At 36.0% G+C, this 18,485-nt stretch overlaps 1 protein-coding gene across 1 annotated transcript in view; it reads left to right on the top strand.

Moving 5' to 3' along the window:
- LOC149798861 (uncharacterized) overlaps nt 1–18,485 on the top strand; it is a 194,550-nt gene that overhangs the window by 9,208 nt on the left and 166,857 nt on the right. The window contains exon 2 of the mRNA XM_089957773.1: nt 5,836–6,048. Within this exon, the coding sequence (XP_089813899.1) occupies nt 5,836–6,048 (213 nt within the window). The remainder of the gene's footprint in view (nt 1–5,835; nt 6,049–18,485) is intronic.

The following is an 18,485-nucleotide window of genomic DNA, read 5'->3' as shown; positions in this document are numbered from 1 at the left end:
CTATGTGGGACATGTAACTATGTGAGACATGTAAGTATGTGGGACATGTAACTATGTGAGACATGTAAGTATGTGGGACATGTAACTGTGACGTGTAACTGTGTGAGACATGTAACCACTGGCACAAGTAAGACACTATGGTCAGGTTCACTGTACCATTAAAATGTTTATTTTTTATACAAACATAATGGAAAAACCTTGTCCAGTGGCGGTGGGTCAATGCCATATTGGTAACAGTTAAACTCTGCTTGCACCACTGTACAATATTTTGTGCTTTTTAAGGTTAGCTGTATAAATCTAATTTAAATTTAATTTAAATTGACATATTTTAACTTTTCTGGTGCATATTTAAAACATCAGTCACATTTATTAAGTAAAATAGTTCATGATGATGTGCCAATCAGCTTCTGCAACAGTGCTCTGCTTATAATGGGAATCAGGTATCAGCCAAAACTAACGATAAAAAAGTGCAATTTTTATTTTAGACTTGCTTCGTTTTCTTATTTTTCTAAATATAGGTTCATATCGTATGTAGAACAGTACATTTTATACCATTTACACATATTTCTTTTCATATGCCCCATTCTCTGACAGTTTCATATGGCTTGGTCCATAGAATGGACTGCAGTGTATCCTCTCAGTACTGTGTAACAGTGTTCAAAGCTTTAGAAGCTGATGTCTGTTACTGGCATATTACAGTATCATATGAGTAGAATTCAGTTGCTTTAATCTGTAATGTGCATGATCATTATGCCTAGTGCATATTGAATAAAGCCTTATGTGAGACATTTAAATGAAAAGATTATAAAAATGATACTGTGAAAAATGAATAGAATATCAATAATCTCATGTAAGTTCATCATAAGACAACTGAATAGAAGCAAAGATATAAAAAAATTGTCAAAATTACTTTAGTTAATCCATAAACAATATTTAGAATGTTTACTGTACCTCCAACTTTTACTTCATTCATTTTCTATCATCTGCTTGTCTTGCATTTCTTTGCTTTTTCATTGGTTGTTCTTCACATTCAGTTACTATTTGCAGCTTGTCCAACTAATTTTTATTTACGGATTGTTTTTTCTTACATGAGTGGGATGATATACATAACTCCTTTATTCCTCTGTGATATAGGCTTCTAGGAATCCACTTTGTAATATATGGCTCCAAGCATTCCTTTGTAATAAGTGTTTCTAGGACTCCCAGCATTCCTTTGTAAGATGTGTTTCTAGGACTCCCAGCATTCCTTTGTAATGAGTGTTTCTAGCACTCCCAGCTTTCCTTTTTAATAAGTGCTTCTAGAAATGTCAGCATTCCTTTGTAATATGTGTTTCTAGGACTCCCAGCATTCCTTTGTAATATTTATTTCTATTCCTCCCAGCATTCCTTTGTAATATGTGTTTATAGAACTGGAAGCATTCCTTTGTAATATGTGTTTCTAGACTGCCAGCATTCCTTTGTAATATGTATTTCTAGAACTGCCAGCACTCCTTTGTAATATGTGTTTATAGGACTGCCAGCATTCCTTTGTAATATGTATTTCTAGAACTGCCAGCATTCCTTTGTAATATGTGTTTCTAGGACTGCCAGCATTCCTTTGTAATGTGTATTTCTAGAACTGCCAACATTCCTTTGTAATATGTATTTCTAGAACTGCCAGCATTCCTTTGTAATATGTATTTCTAGAACTGCCAGCATTCTTTTGTAATATGTATTTCTAGAACTGCCAGCACTCCTTTGTAATATGTGTTTATAGAACTGCCAGCATTCCTTTGTAATATGTATTTCTAGAACTGCCAGCATTCCTTTGTAATATGTGTTTCTAGGACTGCCAGCATTCCTTTGTAATGTGTATTTCTAGAACTGCCAACATTCCTTTGTAATATGTATTTCTAGAACTGCCAGCATTCCTTTGTAATATGTATTTCTAGAACTGCCAGCATTCCTTTGTAATATGTGTTTCTAGGACTGCCAGCATTCCTTTGTAATATGTATTTCTAGAACTGCCAGCACTCCTTTGTAATATGTGTTTATAGAACTGCCAGCATTCCTTTGTAATATGTATTTCTAGAACTGCCAGCATTCCTTTGTAATATGTGTTTCTAGGACTGCCAGCATTCCTTTGTAATATGTATTTCTAGAACTGCCAGCATTCCTTTGTAATATGTATTTCTAGGACTCCCAGCATTCCTTTGTAATATGTGTTTATAGAACTGCCAGCATTCCTTTATAATATGTGTTTCTAGGACTCCCAGCATTCCTTTGTAATATGTATTTCTAGAACTGCCAGCATTCCTTTGTAATATGTGTTTCTAGAACTGCCAGCATTCCTTTGTAATATGTATTTCTAGAACTGCCAGCACTCCTTTGTAATATGTGTTTATAGAACTGCCAGCATTCCTTTGTAATATGTATTTCTAGAACTGCCAGCATTCCTTTGTAATATGTGTTTCTAGGACTGCCAGCATTCCTTTGTAATATGTATTTCTAGAACTGCCAACATTCCTTTGTAATATGTATTTCTAGAACTGCCAGCATTCCTTTGTAATATGTATTTCTAGAACTGCCAGCATTCCTTTGTAATATGTGTTTCTAGGACTGCCAGCATTCCTTTGTAATATGTATTTCTAGAACTGCCAGCATTCCTTTGTAATATGTGTTTATAGAACTGCCAGCATTCCTTTGTAATATGTATTTCTAGAACTGCCAGCATTCCTTTGTAATATGTGTTTCTAGGACTGCCAGCATTCCTTTGTAATATGTATTTCTAGAACTGCCAGCATTCCTTTGTAATATGTATTTCTAGGACTCCCAGCATTCCTTTGTAATATGTGTTTATAGAACTGCCAGCATTCCTTTGTAATATGTGTTTCTAGAACTGCCAGCATTCCTTTGTAATATGTGTTTCTAGGACTGCCAGCATTCCTTTGTAATATGTATTTCTAGAACTGCCAGCATTCCTTTGTAATATGTGTTTCTAGAACTGCCAGCATTCCTTTGTAATATGTGTTTCTAGGACTGCCAGCATTCCTTTGTAATATGTATTTCTAGAACTGCCAGCATTCCTTTGTAATATGTGTTTCTAGAACTGCCAGCATTCCTTTGTAATATGTGTTTCTAGGACTGCCAGCATTCCTTTGTAATATGTATTTCTAGAACTGCCAGCATTCCTTTGTAATATGTGTTTCTAGAACTGCCAGCACTCCTTTGTAATATGTGTTTATAGAACTGCCAGCATTCCTTTGTAATATGTGTTTATAGAACTGCCAGCATTCCTTTGTAATACGTGTTTCTAGAACTGCCAGCATTCCTTTGTAATATGTGTTTATAGAACTGCCAGCATTCCTTTGTAATATGTATTTCTAGAACTGCCAGCATTCCTTTGTAATATGTGTTTATAGAACTGCCAGCATTCCTTTGTAATATGTATTTCTAGAACTGCCAGCATTCCTTTGTAATATGTGTTTCTAGAACTGCCAGCATTCCTTTGTAATATGTGTTTATAGAACTGCCAGCACTCCTTTGTAATATGTGTTTCTAGAACTGCCAGCACTCCTTTGTAATATGTGTTTATAGAACTGCCAGCATTCCTTTGTAATATGTATTTCTAGAACTGCCAGCATTCCTTTGTAATATGTATTTCTAGAACTGCCAGCATTCCTTTGTAATATGTGTTTATAGAACTGCCAGCATTCCTTTGTAATATGTATTTCTAGAACTGCCAGCATTCCTTTGTAATATGTATTTCTAGAACTGCCAGCATTCCTTTGTAATATGTACTTCTAGGACTCCCAGCATTCCTTTATAATATGTGTTTCTAGAACTGCTAGCATTCCTTTGTAAGTGTGCTTCTAGGACTCCCAGCATTCCTTTGTAATATGTATTTCTAGAATTGCCAGCATTCCTTTGTAATATGTGTTTCTAGGACTTGTAGCATTCCTTTGTAATAAGAGGTTCTAGAACTGCCAGCATTCCTTTGTAATATGTGTTGCTAGGACTCCCAGCATGCCTTTGTATTATTTGTTTCTTGGACTTAAAGCATTCCTTTGTACTATGTGCTTCTAGGACTCCCAGCATTCCTTTGTAATATGTACTTTTAGGACTTAACAACATTCTTAGGAGATATCACATGCTTCTGGCTCTGTGAAGTTGTGAGAATGCATTTAAAATTAATAATGATAATTGATTCTTTCTTCTCATGGTAGCCTTTATTTTATATATATATATATATATATATATATATATATATATGATGTCTTATTTGAAATTGTCCATCAGGCGATGTGTATAAGTTGTGTACAAGTTCAAAGTGATCAATAATTTTCATTCTGAAGTTCTGTGATGACAACTCAGATGCATATTACTGGACAATCAGAAATGAATAGACTTGGATCTTATGCAGACAAGTCCATAAAGACTTTAACTGACCTTATTGCAGACAAGTCCATAAAGGCTTTTACTGACCTTATGCAGACAAGTCCTTAAAGGCTTATACTGACCATATATACAAACAAGTCAATAAAGGTTTTTACTGACCTTATACAGACAAGTCCATAAAGGCTTTTACTCACCTTATACAAACAAGTCCATAAAGACTTTTACTCACCTTATACATACAAGTCCATAAAGGCTTTTACTGACCTTATACATACAAGTCCATAAAGGCTTTTACTGACCTTATACATACAAGTCCATAAAGACTTTTACTCACCTTATACAGACAAGTCCATGAAGGCTTTTACTGACCTTATAATACTAGTCCTTTAATGCTTTTACTGACCTTATACAGACAAGTCCATAAGGGCTTTTACTGACCTTATACAGACAAGTCCATAAGGGCTTTTATTGACCTTATATATACAAGTCCTTAGATGCTTTTACTGACCTTATACATACAAGTCCATTAAGATTTTCACTGACCCTATACAGACAAGTCCATAAAGGCTTTAGCTGACCTTATACAGGCAAGTCCATAAATGCTTTTACTGACCCTTTACAAATAATACCATATATGCATGATTTACCAAACATACTTTTGTGTGTGACTGAGTTTTCTGCCATTATCCAACTATTTCTCCCTTTTATGGTATCACTCTCATCAAAGTATTTTTATGATGGAAATTTTTGCGAACTGCTCCCCATGTAGCGCACATACTTCCTTTTAAATGCCATTACCACAAGTTGCAATCAGCCAAATTCTAAATGCCTGCTCCAGTTTTGAACTAATTTATCAAGAAATTAGCAAAAAGTGCTGGAAAGTATATGCATTTAACAACTTTAGCCATCAAACTCAAGCAGTGTTATTGTTAATTTTTACTTATATGAAATGTACTTAAGCTAATCAAATAAATTAATATTGAACATAAATTTTAATCATTTCCTTGTTTCCTTCTGTCTTTTCACATAATTAAAGAATGACAAGGTGAAGTCATTGAGAAGTTTTACAGTTGTAATATCACAAGCAATTGCATATATCACTGTTCTCAGTTGCCTTAGATTCTCATTTTTTTAATACAATGCTAAATATTTCACAATGAATAAACATTAGTAATCTGATGACATTTATCTCATACACATACAGGTTAAACATCAAATCTCATACACATACAAGTTGAACAGCAAATCTCATATAAACACAGATTGAATGGCTTATCTCATACACATACAGGTTGAACAGCAAATCTCATACAGGTTGAACATTATGGCCATAATAGGTATATAGTGAGTGCAAGAAGCAAATTGAAGAGAAAATATGAAATGTTTTGAGTAGTTTGTTGTGAAGGGGTATTCTCTACTCAGTATGAATCATTAAACAATTATTTACTCTGTTCACAGGTTGGTATGAAGATGGTGATGGCTAGTGTCCAGTGGTCAGTATGGCTGGTACTGATGGTGCTGTGCTGGGAGCACTGTGTTGGTCAGAAGGGGGCAGCAGAGCAGGCCGGGGACCATACATTGCTGTACTCACACCTTGTGCTGCTGGATTCACTACCCTCTGGAATTAATGCCCTCTCCCCACTAGATCTAGTGATTCGTACCAATTACAGTGTAAGTACACTATTTCTAGGTATCATAGTAGAGACACTTTAATGAAAACCAGTGTATAGTACTGGTATATTTGAATCCACTGATCAGGTAGAATTGTCGCTGTGATTTCAGCTCAGTTTTTACAACAGAAATCATGGAATCTGCTTGGTTTCTGATCTGGCAAATTTATTACTTAATTATCCTAACCAGTTTACTGATAGAGGTCTGAAAGCAAAGATGTTTTAGTGCTTGGGCCATTAGATCTGGTTTGGTCTTGCAGGTTGTATCCTTGCACTAGACCAAATGTTTTGCAAATAAAGGTTTTGGTGAAAGCTGCATTTTCACTATATGTGGGTAGCATATTTTAATGAATTTATATTTCTGTTCATTTCTTGCTCTGAAACACAATTCTACATCCTTTCATTACCACATACAATTGTCTTACCCATGATATGATTATGACAATATCACAGCCAAACCTGTCTGTCACTTTCCTTCCCATATCATTATGTCAATATCTTAACCAAGCCCATCTGTCATTTTCCTTCCCATATCATTTTGACAATATCATAACCTCGCCCTTGTGTCATTTTCCTTCCCATATCAGTTTGACAATATCATAACCAAGCCAATCTGTCACTTTCCTTCCCATATCATTATGTCAATATCAAAACCAAGCCCATCTGTCATTTTCCTTCCCATATCATTTTGACAATATCATAACCAAGCCCATGTGTCATTTTCCTTCCCATATTAGTTTGACAATATCATAACCAAGGGCATCTGTTACTTTCCTTCCCATATCAGTTTGACAATAACATAACCAAGCCAATCCGTCACTTTCCTTCCTATATCACTTTGACAGTATCATAACCAAGCCCCTCTGTCACTTTCTTTCCTATATCATTTTGACAATATCATAACCAAGCCCATCTGTCACTTTCCTTCCCATATCATTATGTCAATATCATAACCAAGCCCATTTGTCACTTTTCTTCTCATATCAGTTTGACAGTATCACAACCAAGCCCATCTGTAATGTTCCTTCCCATATCAGTTTGACAATATCATAACCAAGCTCCCCTGTCACTTCCTTGTTATATATTTTTGACAATATAATAACCAAGCCCATCTGTCACTTTTCTTCTGAAAATAATATTGACATTATCATAACCAAGCTCATCTGTCATTTTCCTTCTCATATCATTATGATAATATCAAATCAAACCCATCTGTCATTTTCCTTCCCATATCATTATGACAAGATAATAAGCAAGCCAGTCTGTCATCTTCCTTCCCATATCATTATGACAGTATCATATTACCAATCCCATCTGTAATTTTCCTTCCCATATGATTATGACAATATCATAAGCAGGTTATCTCATTTTCATTCCCATATCATTACAACAATATCATAGCCAAGATCTTTTTCTTTTTTTCTTTTACTGTGTTTTTTTTTCTTTCTCTCAACAAATTCCTTTGTATTTCAAATTGTTTTTTCCCTTGTCTCACAATTGGAAATATATTGATGTAGTTAATACATTTTTTCTTGATTCTATATTGGTATGCATACAGCATTTGGGAAGGGAGAATGTTGGTATGCAGACAGCATTAGGGTTGGGAGTATTTTGGTATGCGTACAGCATTTGGGCAGGGAGTATGTTGGTATGCGTTCAGCATTTGGGCTGGGAGTATTTTGGTATGCATACAGCATTTGGGCTGGGAATATGTTGGTATGCATACAGCATTTGGGCTGGGAGTATGATGGTATGCATACAGCATTTGGGCTGGGAGTATGTCGGTACGCATACAGCATTTGGGCTGGGAGTATTTTGGTATGCACACATTGCCTGGAGAGCCTTTTGTTCAAAGGAATTGTGTTTGTAAATATTCAACCCAGTCTCCAGCTAGCCTACAGGTTTCCTCTAAACAATAAATATTGTTTGGTACTTGTTGTTTCAGTTTTATTTCCTTTACAGAGAAACTCTTCATTTTCTGAAAATAATACAGTATATGAAGATTTTTGTTCCTTCAGTAGACCCACATTATATACTGCTGGGAATTTTCTAGAGTTTATAATAGTTTATAGGTATAGCTTACATGCATGTACACACAAGCACATGCACCTGCCCAAACGTTTGCATCAACACCTGTTCAGTTATAGATGTAAATATATCTTCATGAGTCCAGTAATATCTGTGATGAAGATCTGCTGACCAGATCATCATGAATCAGTAGCATCAGTCACTCAGTTATGTAGATTCACTTCAATACATTTTCATGTATGTGATCTTGGAAAACTCGAATTCCAAGCATCACTTTAAGTAATACATTTTCATGTATGTGATCTTGAAAAACTTGAATTCCAAGCATCACTTTAAGTAATACATTTTCATGTATGTGATCTTGGAAAACTTGAATTCCAAGCATCACTTTAAGTAATACATTTTCATGTCTGTGACCTTGGAAAACTCGACATTACTGGAAACCCAATCCCAAAAGCTTATACCCATAATGCTTTTCAAAGTTATAATTTATATAATTAGTTTTTATGAGTTGGTTTTATAAAACTATGTTGCCTTGATGATCGTCTTCACTGATCACTTGATGCAGTACTGCACCTTAATCTTCAGTACAAGTCAAGATATCCTTTAACCATAGATTGAAATGAGGTTTATCTAGATATCATAGATTTATCTGGAAACTCAGGTTTATCTGCATACTCTGGTTTATCTATAATCATACATTTATCTGGATATTCAGGTTTATCTGGATATTCAGTTGAAATTCCTTCATGTACCCCAGTTTCGGAAATTTACTGTGTCTCAGTCTGTGGTCTCAAGATTCTTCCATATATCAAGTGGTTCTGGAGTGTTTTAAATATCAAGCTGTTTGAATTTGCTGTATATTGGGCATAAACCAAAAAGATCAATTGAAAAGATGATTGTCAAGGGACAGGTTTTAACAAGGTCATCTCTCACTTTTCATTTGAAAGATTTAGAGAAATAATGGTTGTGAATTAAATATTGCTTTGCAAGTTTTAGTGCAGGCCTTATAGCATTTGGCATTGAAGAAAGCTTTAGTATCATGTGGTAATTGGTACAATGTTCAGCAAAATTGGACCTCTGGACAAAAAGAATGATAGTTGGGGCTCTGACATGTTTTTTTAATTATAAATTATTCTGTTCCCAAGCATATTATAATGAATATATCAAATGTAAGAATTCCTAAACCAAGAGTCCCTCAAAGCGGTTTATACTTTACTGGCTGAAAATAATTTCCAAGAATTTCAAGATAAGACTATTTCTTCCTTTTAACTGCTGAGTGTTGAAATCTTTGATATTCAACAGCAATAACAAGATTTTCAGATTACAGGTGGCTGCTGTGGTGACCATGTTGGATGCCAGCTTGGCACCATTTTCATTTAGGATCTACAAGGGATCATAAAAATTCTTCTGGTGGAAACTCCATGTTGATATGAGTGTCTGTTTTGGAAAATGCAATGATAACAAGATTGTCAAGATGATAGAGTGGCTATATTCAATATCAGATCGGTACCATTTCTATTTTGTACCAACTAGACACCATAATAAGTCTTTTTAGTAAAACCCCATGTCAGTACAACCCAATTCAAGAGGATGAATTAAGAGCAGTTATTTTTTTTATTTACCTAAAGTCAAGTAAATCAGCTGGTACTAATGACATGGCAGCTGAATTTGTCAAGGCTGCGATATTTTACCTTATGACTCATTTGTTGAGTGCTATGTTTGGAGCTTAATATTTCCCAAGAGACAGACAGATGCACATCCTAAATAATTCCATTATGCAAAAAAGGGTAGAAAGATAATCCAGATTACTTGATTAGTATCAGTTTATCACCATCAGCTCATGTAATATGTTAAAAATGGTCTGAACAAAGCATTTTGATCGGTAATGAACAAGACAGTATTGAGAGATGTTTTTGCATTACAAACAACTTATTTGTTTTGCACACGTGTGGAACTATCTCAGAAAATCAAATCTGTAGGTTTTTTTTGTTGTACATTTGTAGATTTTTGGGAAGTTGTACATTTGTAGATTTTGCAAAAAACTTTTGATGGAAAAAATATGGTTACTTCAAGATATAGGTTTCAAAACTTCAGTGAAAAGTAAAACGTTAAATATTCTAGAAGCAGTTTAGATAGAAATTAAAATCTGTTTAAAAGCTCTAAATGCTTTTGGTTTTGGCTTAATGGAATTAAACATGTGTTTTATCCCTGTCGTTTTGGCTTCATGGAATTGAACATGTTTTATGCCTGTGGTTTTGGCTTCACGGAATTGAACATGTGCTTTATGTCTTGGGTTGTGGAGAAGCATGTCCACATAGTCAGATTATATGTGATTATAAGAGTTCCCTGAATTTATTTTGCAAATGTGCTAATATTAATTAACAAAAGTGTTATATAGTGGTAAAGATATACAGTCATGTTGTACAGTAGCAAAGATATGCAATATGTTGTACAAGGGAAAAAATGTACAAACATGTTCAGTGGTACAGATATAGATGTTGTACAGTTGTAAAGCAAACTGGTTGGGTAGATTGAAAGTTTACAAGTTAATAAAACATGACTTTCATAAAGAATCATAAAACATTATTCAAAACCATTTTACTTGCATTTATTTTGTTGTACTGTTGTTTAGGGCTTTTTAATGCCACATCTGAGTGCAAGATGGCAATATATGGCAGCCAAGAACCGGGGAAAACCCGTCATTTATTTTCTTGTTGTTTAGGGCTTTTTAATGCCATGTATGAGTGCAAGATGGCTATGTATGGCGGCCAAGAACACAGGAAAACCTGTCATTTAGTTGGTAAATTTTAAGATTAAGCTTTAGGGACCTTAAAGTTAATACATGGATTTATGATCACATCACAAAAAAATATAAAATAAATATTAAGATGTTAGAATTTGTTTTATATTGGGTAGTAACCAAACACTTGGATATTAAGTTTTAGAATTTGATTTATATTGGGTGGTTGTCAAAGATGAAAATGGGATTGCTTTAGTATGGTCATCTCTCAATAGATTTTATAGGTAAAATTCTGGATTTGAATTTAATGGTTGTCCAGACTTTCTAAATTCATGATTCATTTTTTGGTAATATTCAAATACCCCCAAAATAGTGAACAAAAAATTACACAATACACTGAAGAAAGGGAATAGCAGGAGTTAGCGCTTATTGTTATGTGTTATTATTGGGGTTGTTGTTGTTGTTGTAGGGTTTAATGCCATTTTTCAGCACATGATAGGCTATGCATGGCGGCCAGTATTAATGGTGGAGGAAGAACCTGGGAAAACCCTGGAAAGAACCACCGACCCACGAGAAGCTACTGGCAAGCTTTCTCACATACCCACATTGGCTGAATCCAAGACTCGAACCCACGCAGACAGAGGTGAGATGGCAATGATCTGTAATGGAGAGCACTTTAGACCACTCAGCCACTCGGTGCCTCATGTTATTTTTGTTATGTATTATTATTGTTATGTGTTATTATTGTTATGTGTTATTATTGTTATGTGTTATTATTGTTATGTATTATTATTGTTATGTGTTATTATTGCTATGTATTATTATTATGTGTTTATTATTATGTGTTATTATTATGTATTATTATTGTTATGTATTATTATTGTTATGTGTTATTATTGCTATGTATTATTATTATGTGTTTATTATTATGTGTTATTATTATGTATTATTATTGTTATGTGTTGTTATTGTTATTGTAATATTGTTCTCTTAATAAGAGGGGTGCTTAATTGGATTTGGCTGACTTTATCTAGAGGATGACCTCCCTTGATATTATAGCCCAGTGGGAGTGGAAAAATAGAATTTCAACAGAGAATTGGGCAAACTATTAGGAAGAAATAATGCAATAATAAAATTTATTCAATAACAATTAGTAAAATTTGAAGTTGCATTTCAAATTATTGTTTACATGTCCTGAAGTGACCCCTTCACCTCGCCCTCTTGTCGTAGTGCTTGGCTTGACGTTCCTGTGCATCATGGAGATTCTTATGGGCTAAGTTGCAAACTTCCTCCAGCTTGTTCCAGAGATCAACAACATACTGATACATTGTTCATACTTTCTCAGATGCCTTTTCATTCGTCCATAACTGTTTCAGTACAACCATGAGTCCCCATTGTCATCCCATAAACTAGTTCAAAAGGTGAAAATCCTAGACTAGCTTGGGGTACTTTGCAGTACGTGAGAAGTATCACAGGAAGGTATCGATCCCAGTCATTGTATCGATCTCAGTCAACCTTCACACAGCTTCTTCAGGGCTTGCCTTAAAGTCCCAATGAAATGCTCTGCTAGACAATTGCACTGCGGGTGTTGTGGAGTAGTAGTTTTGTGTCTGATGGAAAGTATCTGGTTCACTTCTTCCATCACCTGGCTAACAAACTGCATCCCTTGGTCAGTTAGTATCTCTTCAGGAACACCAATTCTGGACCAAACTCCTAACAAAGCCTCAGCCACTGTAACTGAATCAATGTTTCTCAATGCAATGGCCTCCAGTTATCGGGTAGCATGATCAACAATCCTTAACACATAACGATTACTACTTTCTGACACAGACTTTATTGGACTATCAAGTCCATCACCACCTTGAGAATGGTTAATCAATCAGAGGGGTGGTTCCTAGTGGCACTGGGCAATTTGAGGTCTTAGGTGCCACCTGCTGACACTTGTCACATGACAGACAAAACCTCCTTACATCCCTATACACACCTGGTCAGCAGAATTCCCTCACTAACTTATCTCTCATCTTTGCCACGCCCATGTGACTACCAAGTAGACTCTCATGTGCTAGCCTAAACACTTCTTCTTTCTTAGATTGAGGTACCATCACTTGCTTATACCTCTTGCATATCGATAGATACCCCTTTTCAGCATGAACTCTACCTTGCCGTCTGGCAAGTTCCGCACAGACTCCTCCTTGGCATACCCACATATCGTGTTATGGGTGGAATCTTCTTGAGGTCTCCTTAATTCACCAGGAAGCAAATTGTCTATGGGCAAAGTGAAGGGGTTCATCGGCTTCAACCCTGACCTTTGCTTCATAGACCTCATCTCTATGGACCCCATGTGTACAGGTGTACACATCATAGGATTAGGCTGTAGCAACACATACCTACATCCTAAAATTACATCGTGTGACAATCCTGACAAGCATGCTGCTTGAATTCATCCTTTCATATGCAGTGAATCAAGGTCAGTGTATATAACCGGGAGATAATCTTTAGTCCTATCAGCAAATTGGATATCCACTGTCTCACCCATATAATCAGCAGATTTGACAAATTTGCTATCCACCAAGGCTGGATAACTACAGCCAGTGTCATACAGCATGGTAGCTTTCTCTCCATTTACCCTAGCTGTTGCTGTATTCAACCATTCTACTGGTTTACACCTTCTACCAGTGCCTGATGTCACTGCATTTATCGTGGATCGATATTTCCTGCAGTATTTGAGAATATGGCCGGGTTTGTTGCAGCTGTAGCATACAACTTCAGCTTTCTTACCAGGGGTATCCTTATCTACCCCTTGGGTCTTTTCTCAGCCATGGAACTGATCACAGCTAGATTATCAGCCCTTAGCTTCCCACCATTTTGACCACTCTGCCTATGAGGTGCCAAACCATTAGCTCCTCTAAAGTCAGTGATGCTGGGTCAATCCCTGCCACCCCAGGTGATTGGACGAGAGTGTGCACTCTCAAACCACTCAGCCATCACACATATCTTCTAAGGTTGCAAAATCACACTCTGCTTAAAATACGATCAGGTCTTTCTGATATGTACTGAGGACATATTCTTTCAAGATCTCTTCATGTATGCCTTTGTAAGTGAGTACGGTACCTGTCATTTTAATCCATTCATCAAAAAGCATGCATAACCAAGTATGAAATTGCACATGTGTCTCCACTGTTTGCTTAGCTGACTCTCTGAAAAGTTAGGCCTCCCCGAAGTCAGACTTCTCCTATCTCAGAATATTTAAGATTAAAGAATTTTGACCAAGGTCATCACTTTAAATTCACATTACTTTCAAAGTGCATGCCTTAATTGACTCTGGCCAATCATAAGCAGTGGTTCCTAAATTATCCCAAGATGATCATTTCTTTTGTCAGATTTAGACAGCATAAAATCTGTGAAATACAGAGTATATCAATTTCCCTTTGAAAATGATCATAATTGACATGGGTTCCTATCAAGCAGTGATGGTTGGTAGCTCAAATGTTTACTTTCTCAGGACAGCATAGCAATGTCTTGGTCGAATCTCACTAAGTCATAAATACTAGCCTTTCAAGTTTTCACACTGACATGGGGGAAGAAAAGAAGAAAGGTCAAAGTGACCCTTCACAAAGACTTTTCTGTCTTAAATGTAGTAAAATTTTAGTGCTCAATGCATTCAACTTTAAGGTTCAGTACAATTCAAAATTCAACAGCACTTTACAGTTATGTATTATTATTGTTATGTGTTGTTATTGTTATGTGTTATTATTATGTATTATTATTGTTATGAATTATTATTGTTATGTGTTATTATTTTCATATATTTTCAGCTTGGTACACCACCATATACATGAGTTTAATTGTTGAAGCAATAAATGAGTGTGATTTACAGTTTCTGATTGCAAACATGTATTTTAGTAAATTATTAGTAGGTCTAAATTATGGTAATATGGTTATTGCTTTGTAGAGGGTTATGTATCCTAAAATTGACAGAAATATCTTATTTTTAGCTGCTACCAAGATAGTATTTCCTGTATATTCCTCATAATTTATATAATGACTTCAATGATACTCTAAGCAATTATCTTCGTCTCAGTGAATTTAATCTCCAATAGTTTGTGTATGAATTATATTCACAAAGACAGACCTTGAAAAAAGCTAGTAAATAATCACCTGATACCAGACAGACTAAGCATAATTTGTGTATGGCTTCATGATCATATTTAATGTGTTTAATGGTGGAGTTTAAATGTCTTTTCATTCCGCCAGCCACAAGAAAAATCCACATATCCATACATGTAATCTAAGTGAATGATATACAGTATAGAATTGTCAGTGGTTGTAATGACATGGCCTCTGGCAGTATTGACTTTCACATGCAGACAATGGGCCCAACTTTGACAGAGTGCCCCCACTGTCTGTGTGCCATGATCCCTGGCACAGCTGGGTTCATCTGCCTCAAATGTTATTACTCCAACAAACAATCCTTGCAGAAAGAAAATCTATCTCTCCTGCCATGCATATTACTGCCAAAACAATATGGTCATTAGTGAGCACAAAAATGGCTCATTAACTTTGTCTGGTGTATGGCTGCTACTGAGTGCTTGTATTCAAGTTAGATAATCAAGACATACATTGTGCACAATTAATGGGCAAATTCTCTGCACTTGATTCTCTTGTGGACCTGGATTCTTATTATGTGCATTAATTTTTACATAACAGAGCTTAATTCTATCACTTTGTTATATTTGTTTGTAATTTAATTATTTTCAACTGCATAGACCCAATTCACATTATTTTACACCATAGTACAGAATTCAATGTACAATTTTTAAATATATTAATAGGTATATATTATTATTATTTATCTTCATTTGTCATATAGAGTGTTTATCCCTTGTTCTCTTCATCTTACTGTCCTAACTCATTAACCCCTGGAGATTTTTGTTATTTTTGCCTGAAATACGAGTTATTAAGGAAACACATTTTGGGGGCTGCTTCTAAATACATCCAGATAAAATCTGCATCCAAGTGGAATTCCATTTGACTTGATGCCTATTTGTGTTAAAAACATCATTTTTCATTTGGCTATTTTGCTCATGCATGTGCAGAAGGATAAAAGTTTTTTTGCTTGTTGGACCCATCAATTTTGTGTCCTGGCCACTTTTTACTTGAAATGCCCAACTTATCCTACTTTTTGCAAAGGTTTTTCTCTCTGTGTGCAGTTCTGACTAATCTGCCTTAGAACTGAGGCCATAAAGTCTAATATCCCAGCCAGCCAATTCCTATGATGGGCAAACTTTTGGTGTAAAAAAATATCAGGTCTCAAAAAATGTTTTACCCTCTGTATTTTGTAATGTGACTAGAAAGTCCAGATTATTTGGTATCCTTATAGAGCTACGTCCGTCTACTTCTCTGCAAAACAACCCATTTCAGTGTATCTTAAATGACCTTGACACTACTGAATTTGGAAGTAGGATACTACTTCCTGATGCACAAATGTCAGGGGTTAATGAGTTGATTATTTTTAAACATCTCTCCATCTTCTTCACAGAGTCAGAACCTTAAAATCTTGGCTCATTCTGATAGCTCCCCTGTGGCCCCAGTGATTATGGTTCATAGAGCTTCTGGACCCATTGGTTGATGATGTCAGGTAATTACCACTGAAGAGGGATCTGCTGTCACAGCACAGGTGGTCCCTCTTGCACAAGAGTCCATAAATTCTTCTCCTTCAAGCCTCTGTCATATCAAACAATCCTTTACCAAGGTCCAGTTTTTGTGCAAATATGTATCACATCAAGCTAGAAGTAAGATGACTTCCAAGGTTTTAGGAAAAGTAATGAATTTTCCAAATATTCATTCAGTAAGAAATACATTGATCCTAAATCTATTTCCCTTTAATGATTGGTGCAAATGTTCTCTTTGTATTCAAAGAAAATGATTGCTCAGTATCTATAAAATTAAGAGCTATGGAACAGCACTCTGTAATACTCTTAAGTTCACCATGGGCTTAATGATAGGATTTGATCCACAGCTGTCAGATCAGGTCAGGTATTTTGAGCTTCAGAGACTGGTCTCTTGCTCTTTATTGCTGAGGTGGAACCTCTCATTTGTTCTTTGGTCATCATCTAAACCTCCTTATGAATCTTTGAGGAAACTGCTCCAGTGGCCAAGTGGTTAGAGCATCCGCCTCGGATGCAGGAGGTTGTGGGTTTGATCCCCAGCTGAGTCAACCAAAGACTTAAAAAATGGTACTAAAAGCTGCCTTGTTTGGTGCTCAGCATTAAGAGGTTTGTGTTAGAACTGGTCGGCCTGGTGTCAGGATAATGTGACTGGGTGGGACATCATGCTGCATGTCTGTGACATGATGCCCCAGTGCAAGCATCACTATAAACTGCCACACTGCAGATATGGTAACGATATGACTGAAAAATTGTTGAAGCTACATTATAAATCTAAATCACACATACATCTTTGAGGAAAGCCTTATTTGGGAACCTTACCCATAAAACTGTATTCCATTTCTGTAGTGTCAGTGAGGAGAAAGAGTGAAATGTATAACTTGTCAGTGGAAAAGGGTTGTTGATGGTTTTATGTTAATGAGGATTTGTTTTCTCTTCTTGTCAAGATTGAGATGCCTTTGATAGCTTTAGTTGCTAATTCCAAGTGTCACTGCATCTGTGCTGTGATGATGAAGACAGACACCTTTAGCGTATCTGTGCTGGGGATGATATTAACATAGACTCCTTTGTGTATCTGTGCTGGGGATGATGAAGACAGACTCCTTTAGTGTATCTGTGCTGGGGATAATGAGGACAGTTTAGTGTATTTGTGCTGGTCATGATAAAACAGACTTCTTTAGTATATACATAATGGGGATGATGAAGACAGAAGTCTTTAGTGTATCAGTGCTGGGGATGATCAAGACAGACATTTTTAGTGTATCTGTACTGGGGATGATGAAGACAGACATCTTTAGTGTATATGTGCTGAGGATGATGAAGACAGATGCCTTTAGTGTATCTATGCTGGAGATGATGAGGACAGACTTCTTTAGTGTATCTGTGCTGGAGATCATGAGGACAGACTCCTTTAGTGTATCTGTGAATGTGATGACGAAGTCAGACTCCATTAGTGTATCTATGTTGGGTATTAATGAGGACAGACATATTTAGTGTATCTGTGCATGGGATGATGAAGACAGATACCTGTAGTGTGTCTGTGCTGGGCATGATGAAGATGTACAGACTTCTTTAGTGTATCTGTGTTTGAGGTGATGAGGACAGACTCCTTTATCAGTGTCTTCTCCAGAAACAAGGTCCAACCTTTTTGTGTGAGGGACCTCTCAAACAGGGTCCAATCTTTTCATGTTTGGGACCTCTCAAACAGGATCCAACCATTGAGTGACCTTTTATATTGCTCCATATGAGGGACCACATCACTTTTTTTCTCAGTCATAGGGTCATTTATAAACTTGGCCCACATTTTTCACAACCAGTCTTCAAATATTATGTTGGACAACCCTGCCCCTTGAGGTACCATTTATATTTTTGCATCCACCATCTCATCTCAATGTGGATTGTTTTGGACATTTTAATAAAGGAGTTTGTCAATCTGTCAATGAGAGACCTTTCTAAATTGTTTCTCTTTGGAGGATGTTATGAAAGCCATGTTCTGGCAAT

Source organism: Sinohyriopsis cumingii, chromosome 5 (genome assembly GCF_028554795.1).
Source record: "Sinohyriopsis cumingii isolate HCF-2022 chromosome 5, ASM2855479v2, whole genome shotgun sequence".
Classification (NCBI taxonomy): domain Eukaryota; kingdom Metazoa; phylum Mollusca; class Bivalvia; order Unionida; family Unionidae; genus Sinohyriopsis; species Sinohyriopsis cumingii.
This window is presented reverse-complemented; position numbering and strand designations above follow the sequence as displayed.